Source organism: Podarcis muralis, chromosome 12, assembly GCF_964188315.1.
Source record: "Podarcis muralis chromosome 12, rPodMur119.hap1.1, whole genome shotgun sequence".
In the NCBI taxonomy this organism is placed as follows: Eukaryota; Metazoa; Chordata; class Lepidosauria; order Squamata; family Lacertidae; genus Podarcis; species Podarcis muralis.
Window position 1 is genome coordinate 58,408,096 of NC_135666.1, and position 27,728 is coordinate 58,435,823.

General features: G+C 42.6%; 1 protein-coding gene across 1 annotated transcript in view; it reads left to right on the forward strand.

The window, feature by feature from the left end:
* Positions 1-27,728, forward strand: part of POU6F2 (POU class 6 homeobox 2) — a 247,798-nt gene that overhangs the window by 197,264 nt on the left and 22,806 nt on the right. Inside the window, exon 5 of the mRNA XM_028750937.2 lies at positions 12,533-12,679. Coding sequence (XP_028606770.2) covers positions 12,533-12,679 — 147 coding nt within the window. The remainder of the gene's footprint in view (positions 1-12,532; positions 12,680-27,728) is intronic.

Genomic DNA, 27,728 nt, shown 5'->3' on the forward strand with positions numbered 1-27,728 from the left:
GATGGATAAACAAACATTTTGGAGAAAATGAATGGGAAGTGATTTTTAGGATATGCATGAAAAATGAATGGGAAGAATTATTCATTGGCAAATTGATTTGGAGAGATATGGGTGGGAAACTAATCTAGGGGGTAAATTAATTGAACAACACCCTCCACCCCCACCCCACCCCACCTGCCATACCCTTGGTTTGTAACCTTGGTTTGTAGCACTTGTTTCCACCTAGCAGCCCATCACTTTGGACTACTCATGTTGGCATGAGGGCAACATGGTTGACCTGCACTTAGTCCCCAGCACCTGCAATTCAGTGATTCACGGTGATTCAATTTAGCTATCATGGCTTATAGATAGTCTTCCATTGATAGTGGCATTAAGTGGAGTTTGGAATGTTTGGAGCAGGGAATGAATGGTAGAAGTGCCTTGGCTTACTGAGTAGGCCTTGTAACACTACCTTCCTACATTTTGGAGGCAAAAACGGCTGCCTTCGACTCCGTCTTAGGAGACTGAAAACAAGGGGATTTTCATGCATATAGAACAGTTTTCTTCAATTATGGGTCCCCAAATGTTCTTGGATTACAACTCCCATCATCCCCAGACAATGTAGGGACAATGGGAGTTGTAGTCCATCAACATCTGGAGAACCAAAGCTGAAGACCAGTGATATAGAAGGACACTGCAATACAGGGTTGGTGGACCATCAGTGCATCAGAAGTGGTGCAGGTCTGTACTAAGACCAATAAAATGAAACCTGTACTCACGATGTGAATTTGTGGTTTTCTTTCTCTTTTTAATCTTTTTTAATTAGTGCCCTCTTCTGTTAATCACTTAATAGCTCCTTTTAAAAATAATATTTATATTACTCTGCATAATGGTGCCTGCCACTGAGTCACTTACAAGTGGTCCTAGAGCCATTTACAACGGGCATCAACAGCAGATCACCTCCCACAGGATGGCATAGAAATTGATAATAGAGACCCTACAACTTTGTACAATCATATCAAAACAGTCCTATTCATGGCTTGTTGTTTCAGGGTAGTGTAATGTTCACCTACTGCAGTTGATGGTTGTTAAATGGAGCAATTAGTTATCACTGCCATTTCTAGAAATCAAAACAAGAGAAATAGGAACAAAAAGTTTTGCTATTCAAATGCAAAACTTGGGTGATTAAGAAATTTCTCCAAGGTCACATAGGAAATCTCTTGCAAATCTGGACGTGATTTTCTAAAGGAGGACCAAACCTTCTGTATGAAACATTAGCTGAGGCTATATTTCTTAATTATAAGTTCTCATATTAAAATGTTACAAAAGTAGAATGCAATTTCTTTACCTTTCACATTGATGAATGGTTTCTCACTAGTGCACAATAAAACAGTTCCTTTTATAATGTGCAGTGTTTCAACCAGTGTTTCAGAAAGTAATGATGAAACCAAACTTTTTATTTGATTAATTGAATGTAGTTTTTATTTCCTATTGGCACTGATAACTTATAGGTATTAAATGAATGGGTGCTTTTAAAGTTCCGCTTTTTGGCAAAATGGAAATCCTGCAAGATAGGGAACACCTTTTATTGATTGCATGTTTAGTAGAGCAAATTAGGTTTCCAGACCTTAATCCTCTATGAAAAGCAGAAAAACCAAAGAATTGCATCAATGTTATTCAGCTGCTTCTTTCCGCTTGATTACTGGGCAGAACAAGAATCTGATTCTAGATGTGACGAAATTTCTCTCTACTAGAAAGCTATTTGCAAGGTACTTTGGTTTGTTGCTATTTTGCAAATTTGCAAAATTCTTGAAAGATCACATTGAAGAAAATGTAGATGAATGTAGGACCATTTTTGATTGAAAGAGAAATTGATTTCATCAGCATATGATATTTGCTTAGCATAATTTTAGCTTTTTTTCTTTGGAACTAATAAATGAGAGAATCTTCCCACATATTTAAAATTGTCATAAAGTGACATCGTACCAAGTTATCTCAAAGTAGACTCAGTTATAAACTTTGCAGCTTTTTTATGGAGTGAAATGAATAAAATATTTCCTTAAATATAATGTATGCGAGAAAAGAGAAATGCTTTATATGACTCTTTCAAACTACAGGGTGATACTATACAATAATTGGGCATGTTCCAGCCATGATCCAACCTGACTTTCACTTGGAAGTCTTATTGATTTCAATGAGAGAGCGCTAAACACATATATTTAACTCTACATAGAAAGCAATTGGCCTTTAAAAGCTTTGCATCACACCCATTACTCTGAAATACTGTACTTTATGAAGATTAAAGATTAGGATAAACAAAGAGGGGAAGGATTTGCTGAACTAACAAATTGAACGGGAATACAAAAAGGGAGGTGTGAGGAGGTCCGGGAAACAAGCAAATGAAAGATAAGTGATGGAAAGATGGAATTGTTTTTTTAAAAATTATTTTTATTTTGTATTTTTCTTTTTTCTTTTTTCATTTTGTAAAATTCTAATAAATATCTTTTTTTAAAAAATAACACTGTACTTTATGAATTTACTGGTAAATTCATATTTATTTGTTTAGTTGTACCCCACCTTATCTTCTGAGCTCAGCATAGGCTAAAGTATTACTCAGCATAAAAATACTTCCTTGTTGAGAAGCATTCCAGATTACCCAAAGGATCACATCTCTTGTTTCAATTTCCACTAGAAAGTTCCACCTATGTCTACTTTTATAAGTTCATGTCAGTACAAAGTCATATTAACATCCTTATTTATTTATTTTGCAAGGCAGGGACCACTATTCCCAAAGATAGGGGCCTAGCATAAAGTGATGTTACTGTAATTAAATATGGCTGACTAGGAACATCCAACATCTGTGACGTTCACTGGTACTGGAAACTACAATTAGGAGACAAAAATGTGGGAGATAAATGGAAGTTTTACTGAGGCAGTGGCTGTTCTTCGTAAGAACTATTCTTTGTTTTCAGAGTTACCTCAAGTCGTCCCCCCCCCCCCGCTAACTACATGAGGTCATGTTCTCTCTTCAGTTCTGAGGATAAAAATTTGGCTCTTGTTCTGTACTACGAGGAAAGGATTTGAACTGTTGTACAAGCAAGCAATGTCTTTTGCTGCCAAAGCCTGCCTTTATTGAGCTCTCACAAGCATAATTGAGGTTGTACAAGTTACTGTGCCAAGGTTCCCAAGACTGAAATCCATGTAGACATAACAATGTCTACATGCACACTGTTTGCTGTGTGGTTTCTTTCTTGAAACACCACCGCTTACTTATACACAAGGCTTTAAAACACCTCAGGTCTGAATATGTGACCACGAATCAAAGTGAGAAAGGATCTAAAGTGTTAAGTTGTGGGTGATCATATCAGACGACACAGCGATTCTTCAACACCTCTTGTTTAATCAGAGGCCAGAATAGAACTAACTGAAGAGCTCAGTCAGCCTGCTTATAAAGCGCTCCAGAACAACGTAACTGTTGCAACTTTCTAAAACTATCCAATCACTGAACGTCACTTTCAATCCTTCATTTGCATACAAACTATCCAATCACTGAACGTCACTTTCGATCCTTCATTTGCATAACTATCTACAGTATCCCCCTGCTGGCCCAGGGTGAGAACTTCAGTACATAACATAAAGGGAATGCAAAAGGGTCTGGTCAAGTGCCATGTCAATATAGACCGTGAGCCTGAGAGAAACATCATTGTGCTTGAGGTAGCAATGATTCCCCTCACTGTGCCTCACACAAGAAAATGCTCATATCCAAGTGATTTAAGTCCACTGAAGTCCATACGCTTACACTGCTACTCAGAAATACTTTAATAAGGGGAGTAAGGCCCTTGCATTTTATGTCAGGTTTGGAACTTAACTGGTTAAGAAGTTCCCATGATGCCTCAACATTCTGACGTCAGCTTTTAGAAGCTGGGAGGAGCTGGGAGGAGTTTCTGTTCCTCTCTGGTCTTTGAGGGGGAAAGACGCAGTTTGGCATGGCTGCAAGGAGCCCAGGAGATCCCTGGGGGAATGTCGGAATAAAGAGCTGAAATGGACAAACCTGGACTCTGTGTGTGTTTGTCTGGAAGCTAAGTGAAGGACGTGACAGTTTCACACCGCTGTGTTTATCTCTGCTAAGGCGTGACTGAGAGCTACCGGACGACGGAGCTGAGTGGCGCAGCTGAGGGAAGCGCGCCGGACCGGGCTGCCATAAATAGCTAATTGAGGACCAATAAATCAATTAGCGGGGTCCCAATATATCAATTTCGTCACAGGTTATGGGTACTTAATCACCGCTTGTAAAACTGTCACTGGAAGTGCCGGAATGCGTTTGAAGTTGGCGATCTGAGAAACGGAAGCTGGCCAGAGGTCGGAGGCTGCTTTCAGTGAGTCTCGCCTGATGTCGAGGTGTTTGCCTGGTGTTAAGAGGCAAGGAGAGCTGCGGAGCTGAGAGCTGAAGAGCAGCTGGAAAATCGTTTCTCCGGACGGGTGCTGGATAAGCTGTGAGTAAGCTTGGGGTCCCTTGGGAGAACGGAAGAGGATGGCAGGCTGCCAGGTCTTGGAGGACATTCCATGCTCACTTTAAGAAGTTGGGCAACCTGGCTGCTGATCTGAAGTCTACTGTTCTGGGTGCCAGGAAGCAAGGGCCGGGAGATGGCTGCTTCAGAACAGGAAGGCAAGATGGCGCTGACCACCTTCGTGAGAGCCGGTGCACAGCTGCGAAGGGCTGTGGGCCCCAGAGGGGGGGCGAAGGGACTTTTGGCACTGTTGCTGTTGCTGCCAGGTTTGCAGAGTCTAAACGGGCTGTCTGGGAGTGTGCTGTGAAGCTTCAGCAAAAGGCCAGAGCCCTGGAGAAAGAATACAAAAGCCTAGAGATGGCTGGAGCCCCTGTTCCTGATGCTTTAGCCTCAAGGAGTGCTGCTGAGCAGGTCGGGGGGGCGGACAATTCCAAAGGCACGTTCAAAAAGTTTTCCACTGTACGTGCTGGAATGAAGTGGAGGTTCAGAGGGGGCGGAGCTGGCAAGGAGTGCTTTTCCGGAAGAAGGAGAAGGAGGCCAGCTGGGAGGAGCCCAAGGCAGTGTTTTTCCACTGGAGTTCAACATCTGCGTGAGGAGCTTGGAGAGAGGCAAGCTGCTGGGAGCCCTTTACCTACCACTGGGGGTGCAGGAAAGCGTCCTGGGAGCCCTGGGAGCAGTGGGGGGGGGGGCGGTGAGCAGTAAAAGCACAGAAAAGCCTCTTTTTCCAAAGGCTGCCAAGAGATGTTTGCGTCGGAAGTCGAAGCCTGGGAAACGGGACACAGCTACAGGCTTCAAGGCCAGCCATCTGCTGCAGAGGGAGATACGTGCTGCGGAGTTGTCTGGGAACTCTGAGATAAGTCCGGTCTTCGGAGCAACGCAGGATGTTGCGGTTTCGGACGCTGCCAAGGACAGAGGCAGCGGGACGTTTGTTGCTTCTATGGCAACTGTGAAGAACAACTCCAGCCAGGACACGGTGACACGCTGGGTGTTTTGGATTCTGCTATCAGGCAGCACCTGATAGGCAAGCCTGCAGGCGGAATGCGGAACTGCAGGGCTGTTTCAACAGGAACAATTGTAATGTTCGCAGACGGAGCACAGAAAATCAGTCTGTGGTGTGGCTAACGTGTTTTTCTCTCCTTTACAGGAGGAGCAAGAGGTCTGCGTTGTGCCGGGACTGAATAGTTGTCGGTTATCTGTATCTGCTCTAACGAAGCAGGGGTTCAACAGGTGCCTGGGAAAGATGCCGGGAAGGGGCACAAGGCAAAGGGAAAGGTGTTGAACGCAAAAGGGTCTTGTCAGAATGGTTTTGGCAAGAGGGGGTGTCAGGTTTGGAACTTAACTGGTTAAGAAGTTCCCATGATGCCTCAACATTCTGACGTCAGCTTTTAGAAGCTGGGAGGAGCTGGGAGGAGTTTCTGTTCCTCTCTGGTCTTTGAGGGGGAAAGACGCAGTTTGGCATGGCTGCAAGGAGCCCAGGAGATCCCTGGGGGAATGTCGGAATAAAGAGCTGAAATGGACAAACCTGGACTCTGTGTGTGTTTGTCTGGAAGCTAAGTGAAGGACGTGACAGTTTCACACCGCTGTGTTTATCTCTGCTAAGGCGTGACTGAGAGCTACCGGACGACGGAGCTGAGTGGCGCAGCTGAGGGAAGCGCGCCGGACCGGGCTGCCATAAATAGCTAATTGAGGACCAATAAATCAATTAGCGGGGTCCCAATATATCAATTTCGTCACATTTTATTGGGTTATTCCCTTCCCATTGTGACTTTGGAACTTCTCTACCTTCAGTGGAGTTATTTCTGAGGTACACCAAAAGGAAAACAAAACATACTCAGAGTATAGATAAATACCAAGTACAAACTCGTAAAACATCAGTCTCTCTTACAGATACTGGGATTTTAAATGGCTCTGCCATGTTAATATCTATAGTACATATGAAGCCAAAGGGCCCTAATCTGTATATACCCAACCTTTAAATAAAAAAAACCCCACATTTTATTGTGATCACTGCATGTTTTCATCGACTTGAAAGATATCAAAATCAGACCTGAGAGAAACTTAGAGCTTTTATTATTTTTTCCCACAAAAAATATCCTTGTTTTATAAAGTGCAAAAGATTGCCTAAAGGGTCCATAAATATTTTGTGTGATGCTGGTCAAGATATAAAAGTAGGAAAGAGTTGATACATGAAGAAATTCAGCTGTCTATCAACAATGCCTTGTGGAAGAGCAAGATTTTGTGAACTGTAAGGCAATAATGTGAGATTTAATGAAAAACCTACAGATTTTCAGGTTGTTACAGATTTCCAGATTTGCTGTGGAAAAGGTAGTTTGCCATTTTTAATTTTGGCTGCTTTTGCTCAAGTCCACCTGTGGTACAGAAGTACCTATATTGGATCATCATTCTTCCTTTCTTTATCCCAAGAGTATTTATCCTGCTATGATATCAGGTGTTGTGGGTCTCCAAACAACAGTCCTGCCAATCACACCTGGTTCCCTGGTTCCTCCATCACCAGGATCACAGCTTAGAGGGAACTACAGGAATCACAGCTCAGATTTTCTCTCACATACCAACATGGGGCCCCTGACCTAAGAAGCTGCAACACTACAGCCAGTTGCTGAAATACAGATTCCTAAACCTACAGCCTTCCCTCTTCGTAACTGGCCATTGAAGGAAGTCACAAGGTGCTCCTTTTGTGCCACCAGACTAGCTACCTGTCACAGATCTTGTGCCCAATTTACGTGCCACCTGCCTAACATATCAGTCCATTTCCACCTATCTGAAGAAGCGGGGTTCAATACAGCCACTTAGCCTAGGGTGGAATCTAGCACGTATAAAAAAAAACACTGTAAAAATGCTTTAAAAAATATATTTATTGAATTTGCTATTAGCTCACTATCACTATCTAGTGTCCCATTTGTATTATGCACTTAAAACGGACTTAAAATGTTATATTTGCAACTGTACCTGGTCAAGGAAGAGTCTGTTGCTCTCTAGATATTGCTGGGCTCTTAACTCCCATCAGCCGCCAGTCATGTCCTCACAAGTTGCTGAGCCAGAAACATTGAGGTGATCCAGAAATCATGGGAAAGTGGCATACGATTGTGTCCTGTGGCTCACCTGTCTTCCAGTTTGAAAAGATGCAGCTAGCAAGTTACTCATTACAGCTTTCTGGCTGGATTGACAAACCTTCAGTTCCCTCCTCAGATTAACAGTAATGATGGCCCAGGGAGCAAGGAACCAGTACTTTTCCCACGCTGACCCTGATCTGACACTCATGCTCTCAGGGGTGCTCTGTTCATGCTGCAACCGTCCTCATCAAAAGATTTCCAAATTGTGGCTTTGACTGAACAAAGCTGACAAGAGTAAAATGCAATAAAAAAAATTAAATAAATTCAGCTTTGGAGCATGAATGGGTGACAGATAGAAGTTGCACAAAATACATTAAGGATTCAAGAACACTAAGAATTCAGGACACCCGGTGTGCCATTTCCTGAGCTTCTTAAAATAGCTTTAACAAAACTCCACCTGAAATTACCTTGTTGTTAAGGCCTGAAATTGAACTGGTCCCAACCCTACCCAGTAACTGTAAGCCCTACGTAGCCTCTCTAATAGACCCCTGACAGAGCAGCATCCGTAGCGGGACTTAGAGCTCATTTTGGAAGTAGGTGTCTTGCTGGCACTGAATCTCATGAAAGTCTGCAGAGGAGGGAGGCTTCTCTGTGGAAACAATTTCCACATCAATCCTTGGGCATTCCCTTCATATACAGCTCCAGTTATAGCAGAATCATTCGTATGACATTCAGCCTCTAGAGCTGAGCAAAAATTGCAGCCTGTGACAATATCGTTCTAATTAGCACAAAAACAAATAGGGTGTTTTTTGTTGACAAAGAATTGTATACATATTTGTTTATTTGGATTCTAACTTCGTTCTCATTTCACCGGAAGCTGAGTCAAAACTACTCAATTTTTCACAGAACCCTAAACAGCTCACCGTTTGGGCAGTTTTTCAATTCAGAAATATTAATTTCTTCATTCACATTGACCTCACTTATCTTCATTTTCAGTTGCCTTCATTTTCCTACAGTGGCATCCTCATTGGTGTAATCCCTGGTTGCATAGATCTTGTGGGATCTTTGTAGGATCCAGCAGATCCAGGGAGGAAACAGGGACAGCCATAGGAGACAACTCCTGGGGCCCTGGGGGTTTAGGCCCCCACAATAAAAGATTGGAGGGGGCCAGGCCCCCACAAAGTTGATAGGCATTCCCATTCAAATGATCTGTGTGCACTGCACCATGTGATCAATTATGCAGGGTTTATCTGGGCCCCTACAATATTTTATACAAGTTGGCACCCCTGGGAACAGCTGAGGGTGCCAAAGCAAGAGCTGTAGGCACAGTGGTGACAAAGGAAGAGAGTGAATGTTTGCACAATATTCCAATAAAATCAGAATTGGAATTTTTGTACATTTTGTTTCACCTGAGTTAGTGCATCATCAAAGCACCATCTGAAAGTTGCACACACACGTGTGTGCCAGCGCTACATCACAGGTATTGTGATTATTTTGTGTGTCGGCCGCCAACATAATTCTGATCCAGCATGTTAGTTAGATACACTCTTGTATGGTTAGTATCGCTGCCTGGCCATCATAAAGTAGGACTCATGAAATTGTGTTTGTTACTGTACAGTGCTCTGATAGATGACTAGTGTGAAGGTCTGAAAAGCTGCAAAATGAAGGACCCAGCCCAACAAGATTGCCACTAACCCTGTGCCCTGATTCATCAAGTGGCACCCAAACACTACCGATGGCCTGCAATGACACTTTGCCTTTTTAGGTATACACATAAGATGCCTTAGATATAATACATTTCAAAATGTATGTCAATCACTGAATTTATTGATCCAGTCAACAGATCTCACAATCAATCAATCAATCAATCAATTAACATACAAAATAAGACACACAATTAGGGAATCTCAAACAGATAAGAAAATATGATTGTCTTTCTTGGATCAAGATTTTTACATATATTCCTGTTCTCAACAGGAAATTGGCCATGGCTCTCTTCTGTGCATTGACCATGTTAGCAGACTGAGCGGAAATAAATTATTATTTTCTTAGTAATTTATCAACTTACATATTTGACCAGCAAATATGCACCCCTTTCCCCTGATAATGTGAGTCTGGACCGGGTCCTAAAAGCATTCCTTAACTTTCTTCTATCACATTTTTATCCTAATCATACGTTATCAGCATATGTGGATATGCAACAACGTCCTCACAAAAGAACACTCTTTTAAAAATAATGCTACTTAAATACATTTACATCTGGAAATCACTTGTTTGGGCTGCTTTCGGATGGCAGCGTTTTGGTTAGGTTTCTAATTTGATCACACTAAAAATGGCTGGAGACCACCCACAATCTTTGCCACATAATGAGTGGAACCAGGATGTATGTTGAAGGGTATGCTGTTCTCATCACCTCAGGTTGTGTCAATTCATATTGAATCAAGTCAGGTTGCATCAGCAATATCCCTATCAGAACTTATTCCTGAGAGCAGTAGATTTGATTTTAAGTAGATTTAGACAGCAAATATCTCAGCCACAACAAATGTATATAATGAGCAGATATCTGTGAAAACCAGCTATTTTTAAAGTCACTGGAGAAACCAAACCTTTTGATATTATGGTCTACATATTTCTATGATGTTAAGCTACTAAATTTAAATGCAAAAACAGGTTTCCTCTCTTTAGTAGGAAAGAGTATTAAATAACATGTGAATTGATTATTATAATCCTAGGAAGCTTCAAGATTCCTGTGTCAAACAACTGTGCACAGTACTTTTAAGAAAACAGAATATTGTTCAGGGTTTTAGTCTTATTTGTTTTGTATTTTAAACTGTGTTTAACTATTTTCTGTGTAATCACTTTGAGGTGGTGGTTTAGAAGGCAATTAATAAAATAATAATAATACTAACTTACTAAAATTTAGTGAGAATTAAGTGGCTGTCTGAGTTGAGGGCGGGTGGCGCTGCTTTGCAGTGGTTCTGTGCTTACTTGCATGGTCGCTCCCAGAGGGGAGTGCTTTTCAGCCCCGTGGAGCTTTCAATGCGGAGTTCCTCAGGGCTCAATTTCATCCCCATGCTATTTAACATCTACATGAAACCGCTAAGTGGGGTCATCCAGAGTTTTGGGGTACATTGGCAGCAATATGCTGATAACACACAGCCCTACTTCTTTAGATCTGCAGGTGAGGCAGTGGAAGTGCTGAACTGTTGCCTTGCCTTAGTAATGGACTGGATGAGAGCCAACAAACTGATGCTCAATCCAGATAAAACTGAGGCACTGGGTGGTTATACAAATGGATGGGAGGTTGCCTGCTCTTGATGGGGCTATGCCAGGGGTCACCAACCTACGGCCCGGGGGCCAGATAAGGCCAGAGGGACTCGTTTATCCGGCCCGCCGCCTGCCGCCACCCGCTCTTACCGGCACAGCGCGGGGACCTACTTCCGGGTCGGAGGAGCACCGGAAATAGCTTGTGCGCATGCACACAGGCCTCCTCCAACCTGGATGTGCACCGAAAATAGGGTCATGTGCAAACACTATTTCTGGTGCACATCTGGGTTGGAGGAGGCCCGTGCACATGTGCACAAGCTATTTCTGGTTCTCCTCCGACCCGTAAGTGCACCGAAAATAGTGTGTGCTTATGGTGCGTGCTCCCCCACCCTCTGGGCCATCGCACGATCATCACTCAAGACAAGGAAAGCTTGGAGACCCTTGGGCTGCGCTTCCTCAGAAGGAGCAGGTATACTGCTTGGGGGTCCTTCTGGGTCCATTCTGGATCCATTGCTTGAGGCTCAGGTGGCCTCAGAGGCACGGAGTGCCTACCATCAGTTTCGGCTGATAGCCCAGCTGTACCCCTATCTGGGCAGAGATAGCCTAACTTCTTAGGCTGGATTACTGCAATACGATATATGTAGGGCTGCCTGTGAAGATGGTTTGGAAATTTCGGCTGGTGCAGAATTCGGGGCAAGATGGTTCCCACATATTACACCGATCCTGGCCTGACTGCGCTGGCTGCCAATTAGCTTCCCAGCCCAATTCAAAACACTGCTTTTGATCTATAAAGCCTTAAACAGCTCATCACCACAGTAACTCAAGGACCACCTCTCCCCATATAAACTGACCCAGACTCTGCAATCATCTGAGGTCCTTCTTCATGTGCCTCCTCCATGAAAGGTTCAGCGGGTGGCAATGTGAGAATGGGCCTTTTCTGCAGTAGCTCAGCTGGTGCCAGGCATTTGGCCAGTTAAACAACCTATGGCCTTTTAAACCATGCTGGGGGGTATTGTTTTGTTTGTTTAGAGAGCCAGTGTGGTATAGTGGTTCAGAGTGGTGGACTCGTAATCTGGTGAACCGGGTTCGCTTCCCTGCTCCTCCACATGCAGCTGCTGGGTGACCTTGGGCCAGTCACACTTCTCTGAAGTCTCTCAGCCCCACTCACCTCACAGAGTGGGGAAGGAAGGGAAAGGAGATTGTTAACGGCTTTGAGACTCCTTAGGGTAGTGAGAAAGCGGGATATCAAATCCAAACTCTTCTTCCCTTCTTCTTCTTCTTCTTCTTCTTCTTCTTCTTCTTCTTCTTCTTCTTCTTCTTCTGTTAAGTATTTTTGTGTTTTTAAACTGTAAGCCGTCCTGTGATCCTCAGATGAGGGGCAGCTATATAAATTTAAACAACAACAATCCTCACGTGAAAAAGTCCCTGCAGATGGAAAAGATTCTTTGGGCATGTTCCTCTTGACGATGAGTCACTTCATGTGGAATCATTTCAGCTGATCCTAGCAGGACTTGTAAAGAGTTTGGGTTCAAACTGGCTGATAATGCACATAATCTAACAGGCTCTCTAAACACTGTGAAATTTTCAGATCAACGGTACTTTCCCATCATGCTGATACCCTAAGATCCATTAGCAGTATATAGGTATGTAGCAGCTGAGTTGCTATGAGTGGCCTTACGCATTGCTCTTTTCTTCCTTTTTTTCCAGCTGGTTAATAATCCTCTAGCAAGCCAAGCAGCGGCAGCAGCGGCAGCCGCCGCCATGGGCTCCATAGCCAGCTCGCAGGCCTTTGGCAATGCACTCTCCGGTCTACAGGGGGTCACAGGTCAACTAGTCACTAATGCACAAGGACAGGTGAGTGGAAGACAGGAGGAAACAGTGAATTCATATGGCATATTGATTTGGGGTAGAAATGAATTCCTTATGCATGACCGCAATTTCTAGCTGCACATATATTGGTGGGTGAGTAGACTTAAATAAATCATTCTTCAGTCCAGTCCTCTTTAAAGTGGCAGCTCTTCATACAAGGACTATGTTTCAAACAGTACCTACAAATGTATGTGTTTAGGCCTCTCATCACACAATATATTATCTGTGTGTGTCTGCTGCAGGCCACACGAGGGCACAATACAGTAGCTGCTACCTACCCTGATCACATGTAGGTGACATACCTTTAAGTACCTTTAAGCTCGTGCTGAGATCAAACAACTTTATTGAAATCACTGTCTAATAGCAAGCTCAGCTGGTGAGTTGAGTGGGACATGATGACAGCCATGAAAACAGAAAGGAGATACCAGATGTTCAGAGGAGGGCTATGACAAACGAGTGGGTCCAAACATCAAAGTATGGGCTGAGCATGCTCTGTGGGCACACAATACTGACTGTTGATGAGGAAATGGGAAATCAGCTGGAGAGGAAATAAAATATCCTAGGGAGGGATGGTTTGCTGGCTAGAACATTGAACAGGATCACTCCACAGCTCATTTTTTTGCACGTCCTGCTTCTTTCATATAATAAAGACCAGGTATGTAGCAAAGAAGGACGCGGGTGGCGCTGTGGGTTAAACCACAGAGACTAGGACTTGCTGATCAGAAGGTCGGCGGTTCGAATCCCCGCGATGGGGTGAGCGCCCGTTGCTCAGTCCCAGCTCCTGCCAACCTAGCAGTTCGAAAGTACGTCAAAGTGCAAGTAGATAAATAGGTACTGCTCTGGCGGGAAGGTAAATGGTGTTTCCGTGCGCTGCTCTGGTTTGCCAGAAGCAACTTAGTCATGCTGGCCACATGACCCGGAAGCTGTACGCCGGCTCCCTCGGCCAATAAAGCGAGATGAGCGCCACAACCCCCGAGTCGGCCACGAGTGGACCTAATGGTCAGTGGTCCCTTTACCTTTACCTATGTAGCAAAGAAAACCCCTGCAATAGAGCAATGGACTGGCCTTTGGTATTTAACTCCATATTACTACATTTATTTTAATTGTTCACCATAATCCTACCCACACATGATGGCGCATCTACATCTGACCTAGAGGAGCTGCTGAAGGCCTCCCTGGTCTGGCAATTTATTTTAACGTGAGGCACTCCTTTACTTCCCCCAGGAACATGAAGCAACATGTGGTTTTCCAATCCACTGCACAGAACTCTGTGTCTCCTTTTCTTCCAGAATTAACCTGTGCCCCTTGGGCTTAGGTGGAAAGCAAGCTAATGGATTCTCCTCAAGGAGTCTTTTAGCAGCCTTGATTGCAAGTAAATGACATACTGCCTTCATTTGTATGATTCTTCTTGATATTACTTCTCTTCATATAATAGCCACACCATTGCTGAAACCCACTAATTAAACATAATTTCCCAGTATTCTATTAACCATGGTGGGGGGACCTCACACAGGCACCCCAAAACCCCTCCAACCTCTTGTAAATGCTTATTCCCAACATTACTTTTAATAACTTGTAATCACAGCTATAGTATCATTAGTGCTTTTTTTCCTTAAAAAATGTTTAGGGGTACTCTCCTTTTCCTACTCATATTGAAATACTGCCCCTCAATGAGGCCAAACTTAGATTCACAAAATGTTTAGGGGGTATGCATACCCCTACATCCCCCCAGAAAAAAAGCACTGAGTATCATTATTGACAGTCATTGAAACCAGTGATTGTGTAGTATTTGTGCTTCCACAGTTATTGACATATAATTCAAAAACGAAGAAGCAATAAATTCTTCTTCTCTGTGATTTGATATCACCAATTTACTTATCTGAGACAGAAGTGGCATTTATTTATTCTGTCCAGTGTGTTTAAATATTAAAAGGAGTACCCTCAAGCATCATGTTTTGGGGGCTGCTTTTTGAAAACTTATTATTAACATAGAGCATAAGCAAAGATACATCTGGAGCTCGCTCTCCTCATCATATAAGTCCCACAAGGAAAAAAATGCTGACCTTGTTATATTTACTGGGTGGGTACAGAATTGTCCCATCACTACCCCGAGGGTTGAACGATGGAGCTTGTCAAAGTGAGGCCTTATCTAATGAATCATCTTATCGCAGGTGCACACCACACATATTAAAGGAGGATTGCACGACCATTGTGCCCTCTACAATAACCTTTCAGTGTCTACTTTAACCCTTGTTTCAATCCCTTTTCATCAAAGGATCATTTTATGCAGCCAGCTTTAAATGGAGGCTCTCAAAAGCCTATTAAGATTTCTGTTAAGGGCAGAGTATTGGAAGGGAAGAAAAGTTGGTTGTAATACCTATAACTCATAGTCAGATCAGTTCCATCTAGAAACGTTGCTTGTTTATATCTGTGCTTCAGAAATAGTGCAAACTCTCCTCTCACAGGAAGCACTAGACAGCAGGATGTAAATTTAAGGCTCTGAAATATAAAACCATGGCAGTTTGTCAGTCAAGGGGTTTTTTCCTCACATTTCTTTCAGGCTCTCCCAGGAAGGCAAATAATTGGAATGTGGTGGTAAACTGTTGGGTGAACAGATTTCTGTGTTTGAATAATATCATGTAGGAGACTTACAGTGGCACTGAATATTTATTTTATAAACCAAATCTTGTCATCCCACAAGTTTCAGGGGTAGGCGGAATTTCACTTTTGCAAAACTACAACAGTCGACAGAGTAGAGAGTAGAATCCAGAAGCCATGTAACAGTTAAAAATCTATGTGAAGGGCTTCTTTTAATAAATTTAGGATGGCACTCTGCATCATTTGTCTTTATATTTTAAATCCCTGAAAGATTTAAATCTGTTGGGATGGGTGGTTCATAGGCTTTTTAAAAAGTTGCCCATTTCTGATTTTATTTGTGTTATTTCTACCCTACTTCGCATATACCAGGCTTGCATATCCAGATCTAATTAAAAATGAAACTGCTGCTCATTGTGCTAAAATCACAACTATAATTAATTCAACTGCAACCACAGACAGTCTAAAAAGAGAAACCTGCAGCAAGCCAGCACTGCCAACTTGAAAATGCCTTCACTAACTAAAAGTTAGGTTTTCAGGAGAAAATTCACATGATACTAACACATTTTTAAAGCTCTGGAGTGGGAGATATAACTACCATTTTCCACTGACCACTGACCATGCTGGCTGGCGCTGATGAGACCGCTGGGCCTCTCGAACCCACGAAAGTCTTCCCAGGCTGTGTCCCTTCTCCAGGTCAAATCCCTCACTGTCCCTACTCTGCAACCTCCTCAAGTTTGAATGGCTTGATGGTATCCTTGAGCTGTGATGATGCTTCTTGCCTGATGGATGTAGGAAATGTGTGTGTGCATGTGTTTGTGTGTAGAAACCTATGACATTTGCATGGCTGGAATGTTGTGGAAAGGAGAGAGTCACGTTGCTCTGTTCACTCTTGCCTCAGGCCCTGATCACTCTGGCAGGCAGCCTCCAGAAGGCTGTGCATAATAGAACGTGGGTTGTGGGCTGAAAAAGGCTCCTTTAAATCATGGTTTTAAATAAACCATGGCTTAAAGTGAATGAGTAGCACACTGCTAAAATCACATGTGTTTTGCTGTTGTTGTTGTTGTTGTTGTTCGTTTAGGTACCGCTCAATGCCCAGATGACTCTAAAAACATAAAAACCAGTTGCACAACATTGTCTAAATACAGAATAATTTAAAATAAATTACGATTAAAATGTGCAATGAAACAATCCCATTAAAGCAACACAGCAATTAAAGCAGTGTTCCTTGCCGCACTGCTGCCTGTCCTTAGCCAGGGTAGATCATAGAATCATAGAACTGTTGGAAGGGACCACCAGGGTAATCTAGTGCAATTCCCTGCAATTCAGGAATCTTTTACCCAACATGGGGTTCAAACCCATGAGCCTGAGATTAAGAGTCTCGTGCTCTATTGGCTGAGCTATCCCAATAAACCAGAGGTTGTGAACAAGCACTCAAGAAGAAGAAGAAGAAGAGTTTGGATTTGATATCCCGCCTTTCACTCCCTTTAAGGAGTCTCCAAGCGGCTAACATTCTCCTTTCCCTTCCTCCCCCACAACAAACACTCTGTGAGGTGAGTGGGGCTGAGAGACTTCAAAGAAGTGTGACTGGCCCAAGGTCACCCAGCAGCTGCATGTGGAGGAGCGGAGACACGAACCCGGTTCCCCAGATTACGAGACTACCGCTCTTAACCACTACACCACACTGGCTCTCCAAGGTTTGTTTCCCACAAGCAAACCATAAATGGTAAGGCAAGCTTAGTTCTTAGCTTACTGTTCATGGTTTGGTTTGGGGGAAGCAAGCTATGTGTTCACACATAACTTGAAAGCAACCTCTCTTGCCTCCCTGTCACGATGGAGGAAGAAGTCAGGGAGGGGCAAAGTGTGCTTTTGAGCAGGGTGTAACAGCATGCTGCTTATTCATATTAAATTATGGTTAATTTATTTCAAACAATAGTTTAAAGTGATGTGCGAACCCGGCCTTTTTTCTAGCTATGAAGGAATTCTAAGCAAGTGAACAAGAAGTATGTCATGAAAGGACACTGTTGTGATAGAGAGGGGCAAGAAGGAAGCAGCTTATTAAGGGCCCCTGCTAAATGGCAGCAGAATTTTGCCAGACTGCCCTGGAAAGGTTGATGCTGCAACTAAAGCAGTTTTTTTTTTCTTTTAAAGTAGTACACATAGAGTCTGAAAAAATGAGGCAGACAGCACTGAAATGCAACAGTTTGGCAGCATCAGTTTTTAGATTCTCCATAAAAAAATGAATGAAACAAATGATGACCATTCCAGAGAAAACAGTTAGTGTGTACAGCAATCTTCAACAACCTGGTGCCCTCCATAAGATTTGGACTACAACTCCATCAGTCCCAGCCAGCACAGCCATGAACAGGAGGGCACCAAGTCTCATCATTTTGCAAATGGTATATATGTAACCAGTGGTTATCCAAAATGATAAGTTTTAAAGGAAGACACCTAAATCATAGAATCATAGAGTTGGAAGAGACCACAAGGGCCATCGAGTCCAACCCCCTGCCAAGCAGGAAACACCATCAGAGCACTCCTGGCATATGGTTGTCAAGCCTCTGCTTAAAGACCTCCAAAGACGGAGACTCCACCACACTCCTTGGCAGCAAATTCCACTGTCGAACAGCTCTTACTGTCAGGAAGTTCTTCCTAATGTTTAGGTGGAATCTTCTTTCTTGTAGTTTGGATCCATTGCTCTGTGTCCGCTTCTCTGGAGCAGCAGAAAACAACCTTTCTCCCTCCTCTATATGACATCCTTTTATATATTTGAACATGGCTATCATATCACCCTTAACCTCCTCTTCTCCAGGCTAAACATGCCCAGCTCCCTCAGCCGTTCCTCATAAGGCATCCTTTCCAGGCCTTTGACCATTTTGATTGCCCTCCTCTGGACACGTTCCAGTTTGTCAGTGTCCTTCTTGAACTGTGGTGTCCAGAACTGGACACAGTACTCCAGGTGAGGTCTGACCAGAGCAGAATACAGTGGCACTATTACTTCCCTTGATCTAGATGCTATACTCCTATTGATGCACCCCAGAATTGCGTTGGCTTTTTTAGCTGCCGCGTCACACTGTTGGCTCATGTCAAGTTTGTGGTCAACCAAGACTCCTAGATCCTTTTCACATGTACTGCTCTCAAGCCAGGTGTCACCCATCTTGTATTTGTGCCTCTCATTTTTTTTGCCCAAGTGCAATACTTTACATTTCTCCTTGTTAAAGTTCATCTTGTTTGTTTTGGCCCAGTTCTCTAATCTGTCAAGGTCGTTTGCACAACTGCACTGAGGATTCCTAAAAAAATATTACCAGATTTGCTGTTTTCACTGATAAATGCAATTCATCCTCTCCCATCCTTACACTTCAGTAATCCACTTAACTTCAATGACAGTATGTGTGTTTTATAGAGGGGCTGCAGGCTGGTTTCTAAGATTGGCTCATTTTAACAATTAACCAAGTGTTCTTAAGACAATAACAATATTCATTTTTGTTAGCAGACCTTGCTGCTTAGGTGAATTAGACTGAAGTAACCACTTACAGTTTCTGGAGTTCAAAGGCTTTATTCATGAAGGAACGATTTACAGGATGATTGGTGATAGCAGAGAAATAGCAGACATAGTGTCTGAAGAGAACAACAAATGGAATGGCTCAGCTTTTAGGGGTAGAGTTAACTTAGACAAAGAGGCTTACAAACAAGTGCTTGCTAGACAGTGCCCTCGTGTGGTTTAAAGTAACACATGTATTAATTACAAACACCAATAATTTTACCAGCTAGCATGACTATGTTATTGTGCAAGTTTAAAAAAACTAATTGTTTTGAATATTGCTGCAATTGAAAGAAAAAAGAAAAAGGAATCAGCAAAAGACTCATGGGTGTTATGTCACAGAATTCATTTGCACTGAACCTATGCATCAATAGGAAAATCTTCCTGAGAAAAGCGCCTCATGCAAGGCTCCCACTAATTAGCAAACATTAACTGCCTTCAGAGAGCTTTAATCCACAATTAGCTCACGGGCTAAGCATGCAGGATGGTGTCGTTGATCCAGTTTGATAATGGGAGTACTTTGCTTCTCATTATTCTGCAGAGAGGGCATCCATTGGCTCCTGGAGCATCTTGATGGTAAATGGTGCTAATAAGGCCTGATGGTTCTCTGCTCCTAACAAGCCTCTCAGCAGCAAGAGTGATTACAATGGAGATAGATTTGATGGGATGCACTTGCTTTTGTAGTGTCTCAGCTGCTGACACTCTGCGACATAATCAGGTCACAGAGCCGGTCACAGCCATCAGCAAAAGCCGTAGCTCTATCCCTCATTATTAAAGGGTATTATTCTGTCCCAGGCCTTCCTAACACAGCCAAGGGCCTTTTCGTTCCTTTTATATATATATAATATCTATATGTCTCCCCCAACCCGCTGCTGCTTTTTGGCAAGGCATTAACTCCCAACTAATAAAATAAAATACTTCATCAGCTAAAAAGCTAGTAAATTTTAAAGCAAAGGAAATAAAGCATCCCCTTTCAAACCCAGTGAAGGGATCACAATTAAATAAGATGGGGGATTTTTGTCACCATGCACTGCATGGTACAATATAATATGTCATGTGCAATAAAAAAGAGTGGAAAGCATTACAAAATAGGATCTGACTCTCTTTATGGATGGATTTGTAAAGTACCAAAGCATATCTCTTTTGAAGAGACTCTGGGCTACCATTTTTAATGTGCCTGTGTCCTGTTTCCCCACAATTGCTTTTATTTTCTTGTAGCATCAGAAATACTTTCATTGAGTAACGAGGACACAGGCACGGCAATACACTCTGGAGTAGTTCCACAACAGTCAATGGAACTACCCCAAAGGAAATTTTCAAGTTGATGCAGTTTCAGGAAAGGTGACCCCCCCCCCCCCCGAGAGATGAAACTGGTGTGAAAAAAGGGACACTGCATTGTGCATACATTCATATACGTAATTTATTCATTTGCTGTACAGCATTCACAGGTTCTTGTGTTTTAAAAACCTATTTGATCCGTGGCAATAGTGGGACAAAAGAAACATGTCTGCACAACATGGAAAATGATGCCCCTCTGAAGTCATTTTCAACTCTTATAAATAATACTCTATCCCCAGCCCAATGCTGTTATCTGCAGACCATAAGTGATAGTATTTGCTTCAAAATCACTTTCACCGGAGCTGGAAACAGCTTTTGCTTGCTTTGTGCTTCGAAACATGGAAAAAGCAAAAGGCCTGATCCTTTCCCAATTGTAATTTCCCCGTTTTAAAAAGAAACAACATCTATGTAAGTTCCCTGCTTAACTGATAGGAAACATGCTTATTTTGTAATTGGGCATAGCTACCCAACTACATGGGACGTGGGTGGCGCTGTGGTCTAAACCACTGAGCCTAGGGCTTGCTGATCAGAAGGCCAGCGGTTTGAATCCCCATGACGGGGTGAGCTCCCCTTGCTCGGTCCCTGCTCCTGCCAACCTAGCGGTTCAAAAGCATGCAGTGCAAGTAAATAAATAGGTACTGCTCCAGTGGAAAAGTAAACAGCGTTTCTGTGCGCTGCTCTGGTTCGCCAGACACGACTTAATCATGCTGGTCACATGACCCAGAAGCTGTACACCGGCTCCCTCAGCCAATAAAGCAAGATGAGCGCCACAACCCCACAGTCGGTCACGACTGGACCTAATGGTCAGGGGTCCCTTTACCTTTACCTTACACAACTACATGGGATGTGGGTGGCACTGTGGTCTTAACCTCTGAGCCTAGGGCTTGCCGATCGGAAGGTCAGTGGTTCGAATCACCATGATGGGGTGAGCTCCCGTTCCTCTGTCCCTGCTCCTGCCAACCTAGCAGTTCGAAAGCACGCAGTGCAAGTAGATAAATAGGTACTGCTCTGGCGGGAAAGTAAACGGCGTTTCTGTGCGCTGCTCTGGTTCGCCAGACGCGACTTAATCATGCTGGTCACATGACCCGGAAGCTGTACTCCCTCAGCCAATAAAGCAAGATGAGTGCTGCAACCCCAGAGTCGTCCGCGACTGGATCTAATGGTCAGGGGTCCCTTTACCTTTACCTTTACTCCACTACATAACACCAAACAAGGTCATCTTTCCACCTAGCCCTAAAAGTGCTCATTCAAAAAACCCCTACTGGATTCAATGCATAGGACTGCAGCCTTTGTGAATTTACTATCAGAGTCTAAAGGTGGTGAGTCTGCTTAGAGCTTTGGGAAGGAGTGGTGTAGCTGTACATTTTCAAGGTCCTTCAAGGTAAGTGGTAGTAATGCTGTCCCACCCGTCGGCATTCCAGTTATGGGCAATGGAAAGAACAAATCAAGCACAATGGGTGCAATTAGGGTTGCCATTGTCATCAGGGATAACAATTTTATGACAGCTTTTTATGTACAGAAGGTTTTTGGGTTTTTTTATAAAGGCAGAATCATGTGTTGGTTCAGTCAGTGGCTTCTGCCTTCAGTTCCATTGTCTCAGAACAAAAACACCAGGGCCTTTTTTGTTAACTTGGTACTTTTCATTAAAATAAAAATGCAGTGAGTAAGGTATCCATAATTATGTTGTGCTCACATAATTGTTTTTCAATTATTGCTTTTTTCTATGTTTTTAGCAGTTCTTGTTTTTATCTCTAAGCTGCCTTGAGTCCTGTGAGGGGAAAATGCTGCTGCTGTATTCATAAACACTTTTCAGTAATTAAATGTTTCATAAACATAATTAGTGGTTCCTAAAAGGCAAATTTTAAATTCCTGTAAAAAATCCTGTTTTCTTCCATGTGTCTGGAACAGAATGGGGCTATCCAGTGCAATTCCTCAAAAAATAATAATTTGGTCACTGAGGCAAGACAAGCAAAAATATAGTGCAATGTGAAACTTTGTGGTATAGCCTCTCTCTTGCCATGTGGTTAGGAATAAGCTAAATTATTGCCAGCATCTGAATCACGTTGTGCGTGGCCAAGAAATGTATGCTACATATGCTTAAAGAGCATAACCATGGCCAAGTTGTTGCTACCCTTCAGTGAGCTTTAAAATCAATATACTTGCCTGAGGCAGAGTACCTCACAAAAAGGCCTCTAAGGCTGTTCAGTCCTCACTGCCTTAGGATGACCCTCTCTGCCTGAGGCTGTTTCTGCTCTGGCCTCACATAATAACGTTCACCATTCCTGCCACCTCTTAAGTTCCACAGGTAGGAGCATTAATACAATTCACCTAGGTGCTTAGGTGCTTGAATGCTTGTGGTGTCCAGTCTTCTCACTGCCAAACAGCCAATGGTGAAAGACACTCATGGTGCAAAGTTGTATTGATTGCAAAGGAGAGCCCATAAAGGAAAATGCTACATTCATAAATGGTAAAAGGGAAAACTCCATTGGATCAGAAGTCTTTAGCATTCGAAAGACCTGACCAAGAACCAGAGCAAAATCCATGGTTGAGCAGCCTCCTGCCCACTTAAAAAAAAAAAAAAATTCTAATAGCATAGTCAAAATTGATAAAGGCTACAATCTTATACAGTATATACTGGTGGAGGAAAAGGGGACGGGGGAAGAGCACTGCCCCCGGCAGCGTTATCCTGGTGGGGTGCCATCGCGGCTGCACCCCCGCCCGCGCAGGGTGTCACGCACCCGCAGGCGGCGCGCCACAGCCCCAGGGCATGTGCCATGCCCCTGCGGGAGACGCGCCACACCCCTGGGACGTGCACCAGCCACGCCCCTGCCTGGTCTCTGCCCCTGGTGCCAGAGCATGAAGCTCCACTACCGACAATATATACACTTACTTGGTAGTAAAGTAAAGGTAAAGGGACCCCTGACCATTAGGTCCAGTCGTGACCGACTCTGGGGTTGCGGCGCTCATCTCGCTTTATTAGCCGAGGGAGCCGGCGTACAGCTTCCGGGTCATGTGGCCAGCATGACTAAGCCGCTTCTGGAGAACCAGAGCAGCGCACGGAAACGCCGTTTACCTTCCCGCCAGAGTGGTACCTATTTATCTACTTGCACTTTGACGTGCTTTCAAACTGCTAGGTTGGCAGGAGCAGGGACTGAGCAACGGGAGCTCACCCCGTCGTGGGGATTCGAACCGCCAACCTTCTGATCAGCAAGTCCTAGGCTCTGTGGTTTAACCCACAGCACCACCCACGTCCCTACTTGGGAGTAGGGCCCATTAAACTCACTTGGACTTACTTCTGAGTAGGCATATACAGGACATGATTGTGTTTTTTAAAAAAAAATATTCTGTTGACTTATCAGCTTTAATCGCATATCTAAATGCAGATAATGGTGGCAGATCCATACCTTCAAGCTTGAGCATTTTGTGCTCACATCACCGATTATCTTTTCTTCTGCAGCCCACCCAACTCCCCAGGCCTCATTTCCATTACTGGTGCTCTGATAGAGGAGAAAGCCTGTGGGAGATGGGCTACAGGAGTAACCGTGACAGATTTGGGAGATGCGACCATTCCTCTGCACATGTCTCTCCAACATGCACTCCATCCTAGGTTGTGCTGGCAGGGGGTCCATTTAGTTACTTCTTTAATTTTTCCTTTTAATAAATTTTAATCTCTTTCATTATTTGTTTCCTTTTCTTATTTGTTTTCACCAACAATTCAGAATTTCACAATTCCCTATCATTTTAGTTTGTCTTTTAATTTCAGACTTTGGTGCTTTTCATCTGAGTGTTGTAACATTTTGAGGCTATCAATCTCCCCCAGGGCATCAGACTTCCAAAAGTCCATACGGATTGTCTCCCATTTTATAAGAAATTTTAAAAGATGCACAGCTGAGATAACCTTTCAGATGATTCCATTGGGAGATCCAGCTGCATTTCTTCTACTTGTAACTTCTGGGTTCACATCCCTTTCTGCCTGAAAAGCTCAGGCATTCTCCTTAGGATCAGATCTGCCACATTTCTGAAATATAGGACAAATGCATCCCGACAGAAACTAATGGAAAATTAATCAACCCCCAACAAAGAATCACTATTGTATTTTTCATTCTAAAATTCATTTTTAAAAAAGCAACTCATATTTCATAAATAAAATGAATAAAACAAATACAGCTAATTTGTTTCATTTTTAAAAAAAAATATTATTATCTAAACAAATGCACCTCAGTACCCCATCCCTCCCACTCTTCTAGTAATGTGATTGGAGCAGGGCCTCATCTGAAGACATGAGTCTGCCAAATGATACTTTACATCATGCATATGGTAGCCATTTGCCTACGTGATTCCCAACAGGCAAACACATGTCAAAGCTTGCTTTTCATACATGCAGCCCCTTGTAGATTGGAGCAAATACTATCAAAATACACGCTCACCCTGTAGCTCCTCTCTTTTTTCACCATTCCACAAAAAGCTCATATGCTCCCAGTTCCTTTCATCTGTATGTTTTGTGCAGCAGATTTGGGGAAGAGGACGAAATGCCTCTCCATTTTAAAAACAGATCTCTCAAAAAAGTAATTTCATATCCAGGCACAATATCCAAATAAACATTCATTTTAATGTTTGATGCATCAAATACTCTGACATTGCCAGCTCTCAAAATAAATGGTTTGTTTTAGAGGTTGGATGTGTCATATTAGCATCCACCCAGGAGATAAGAAAAGAGAAATAGATCAGAGAGTGATCAGGACATCAGGGAGACAGTTTAGAGAGAGATGAGAGAGGCCAGTTACCAGGGAAAATGTAAAGATAAAAAATATAGATAGATGAAAAAGGCAAGGAAAAATGTATAAATAGGTCATTGCAGCCCAGCTGGAAAAGGAGTTTAATTTTAAGTTGTTAGTCGTAGTCTGTAGAGCCCTGGTCCTCTCTCCCAAGGATATATTTATTAAGCCATGACATGACTTATTCAGGAGGATGGATGGATGGACAGACAGATAGACTCAAAGTGATAGGGAAACTGTAAAAGTGAATTCACATATTGTGGCACTGAGGGTTTGTACTGGGAGAGCACAGCCTCTTGGCAGAAGGAATTAGTCTTATTGATTGGTTAGTTCCCATTATAGCACCATATTAAACTTTTCTTCCTCGCTGTCACTTCAATGTTTCCTCTTTTGCCCCGCTCGCCAATTCACAGGGCACAGTTTTCAGGTTCAGGAATCATTCCCATGATGTCTATATGAGCACTGAGGACATAATCAAGCCTGTCCAACATTGCGCTGGGCGCAGGGTGTTTTCTGCAGCCAGGCTAGTGTTGTGCTTGGCAGACTTCCAATTTTCCTCCTGGGATATATTTCCCTTCAGAGAAGAGGGCAGGAAAGGATTTCTAACACACACAAAAACTTCAAAAGTTGTTTTTCTATATAGACAAATGGAGACTTAGCAGGGTCATGGCACCCCAAATACCAAGGAATTAAAAATTGATCAACTAAAGGGGAAGCAAACATTGTCAGGTTCTTTGAAGTTAATAGAGTGGATCTCATTAAACACCAGAAGAAAATGTTATCCTTAAGGTTATTTCATTTTTATTTTATGGTGTTAAGTGTCAGTTGACACATTACAGTGTTGAAGTCTGAGAAAAATAGTTGGCCTTTCCGTGAAACTATACACCTTCATACAGAATCCTTAATAGCAATGTAAGGGGTTCACATGGAATTACCTGGGAGCCCCAATTAGTTTTTCATTAATAAGCTTTATGCCTTTCGTTGTCTCAGCCACAATTTCCCCCCAGAACCTCTCTTTTTAGTCTTTGCAAATATATGTCAAATTTATTTGGCTCTCGGGACCATAAGGGTGTTAAGCACTTATTTAACTCTCTCCCACTGATATAAATGGAAATAGTGCTTGACTTCCACTGGATCGCACTCATTATGCTGCCTGCCATGCAAAAGTGCACTTTGTTCCTCGGCTTTTTTATAATTTGGGTAAATATGCAGTCAAGGTGACATAAAGGGAGATAGAAGATTACCATTTTCAATAGATTTGCTATCCCTGTTATCTCAGATGCATCCAAACTGAGCCTGAATCTTCACAGAAATGGTGCCTGGTTTTTTTCCTCCTCCTGATGATCATCTGAAGGGAGCAGCAGAAAAAGAATGGAAGAGCATGAGTTATTTTTAAAGAATGCATCAAGCTCCCATTGCACCCTCTGTATATATATAAGAAAATGCCATGATGGTCACGGATAAAAGATTGTTCACCTATGAAAAGGGTGATACAGTTTTTCATTGCCAAAGCTCATTAGCATCATTGTAATGAGTTATGGTCTTTGTTGTGAGAGATGAGAAATCCTGTAGTCTCGCCCTAAAGAACATTAAAGAAACATTACTGGCAGGAAATTGGAAAAGTAATATATGTTAGATGGAATATGACAACTTTTTCTGATAGACCAGACAGATAAATGTCACCTACAAGTTTCAAAATACATTTAATTTTGCCATCACAATAGACAATATCTTCATAAAATATATATGAATCAGCTTTTAATCATAATACTTGACTGTGATAAACAAATGCATATTTGATAACACTTTTTATTTTTAAGCTATCTGTACCCACGCAGGCATGACTCTTTGCTGCTTTCAGTTCTTTAAACTTTTGTTGCTGATTTGAGGATCTTAGACTAGCAAACTTTAAGGAATCTGAAGTTGGTTGAACCCTCTCAGTAAAAACATGGATATCTATTTGTGTCCTTTTTTCCAGTATGGTCTTTAACACCACTTAGCTAACATTGATCTAAGTGACTACGTGCATTCACAAAATCAGAGTATATACTGAACAATTTATATCACTTTTTCTATCACAAGGAGATAAGCTAGGTTCAATCAAGCTTTGATAACAACACATTATATAGAGTTACTATTAGGTCTGCATATATGGGGAAACATAGTGAGCTGCTTTACACATAGTCCTAAAAAGGGTTGCCATATGTCCTCTTTTTCCAGGACACGCCCTCTTTTTCATGAGTAGAGTCGTCATAGCAATCCATAGTTAAAAGTAGAAGTTGGCAAATGTGTCTTCTTTTTCGCTCTTCAAAATATGACAACCCTACTAAGCCTCTTGATTTTAAGGTTCTTGTTGGTTATGCAGCCTTTGTGTCGTCTCCTCTTCGTGATACTTTTTAGTTCTCTTTGTCTTATTCCCATATTGCCTTCATGTTTCACAACTTGTAATCTTTACGCTTCCATATTGTGTTTTTTGAATAACTTAAGCGTAAAGGTAAGGACCTAGACTCAAGAATTCATGACGAAATGAGTTTAGGGAATAACAAGATATAAAATTGAGCCTCTACTCTGAGCTATGCCTGAATAATTGAAAGAACAAATAAGAGCCCAAAGGCAACTTTACTATTAATAAAACATTTCATTCCTTCATACATCCAAAACTTTCAGGCAAACTAGCAGAAGTTAATGAAATTATAAAGACAGAAAGCATGATTCAGCAATCTCCCTGCAGATGTTGGGGTCTGAATGCAAGACCATTGCTCCCCATTCATATCAGTGGAGGAAG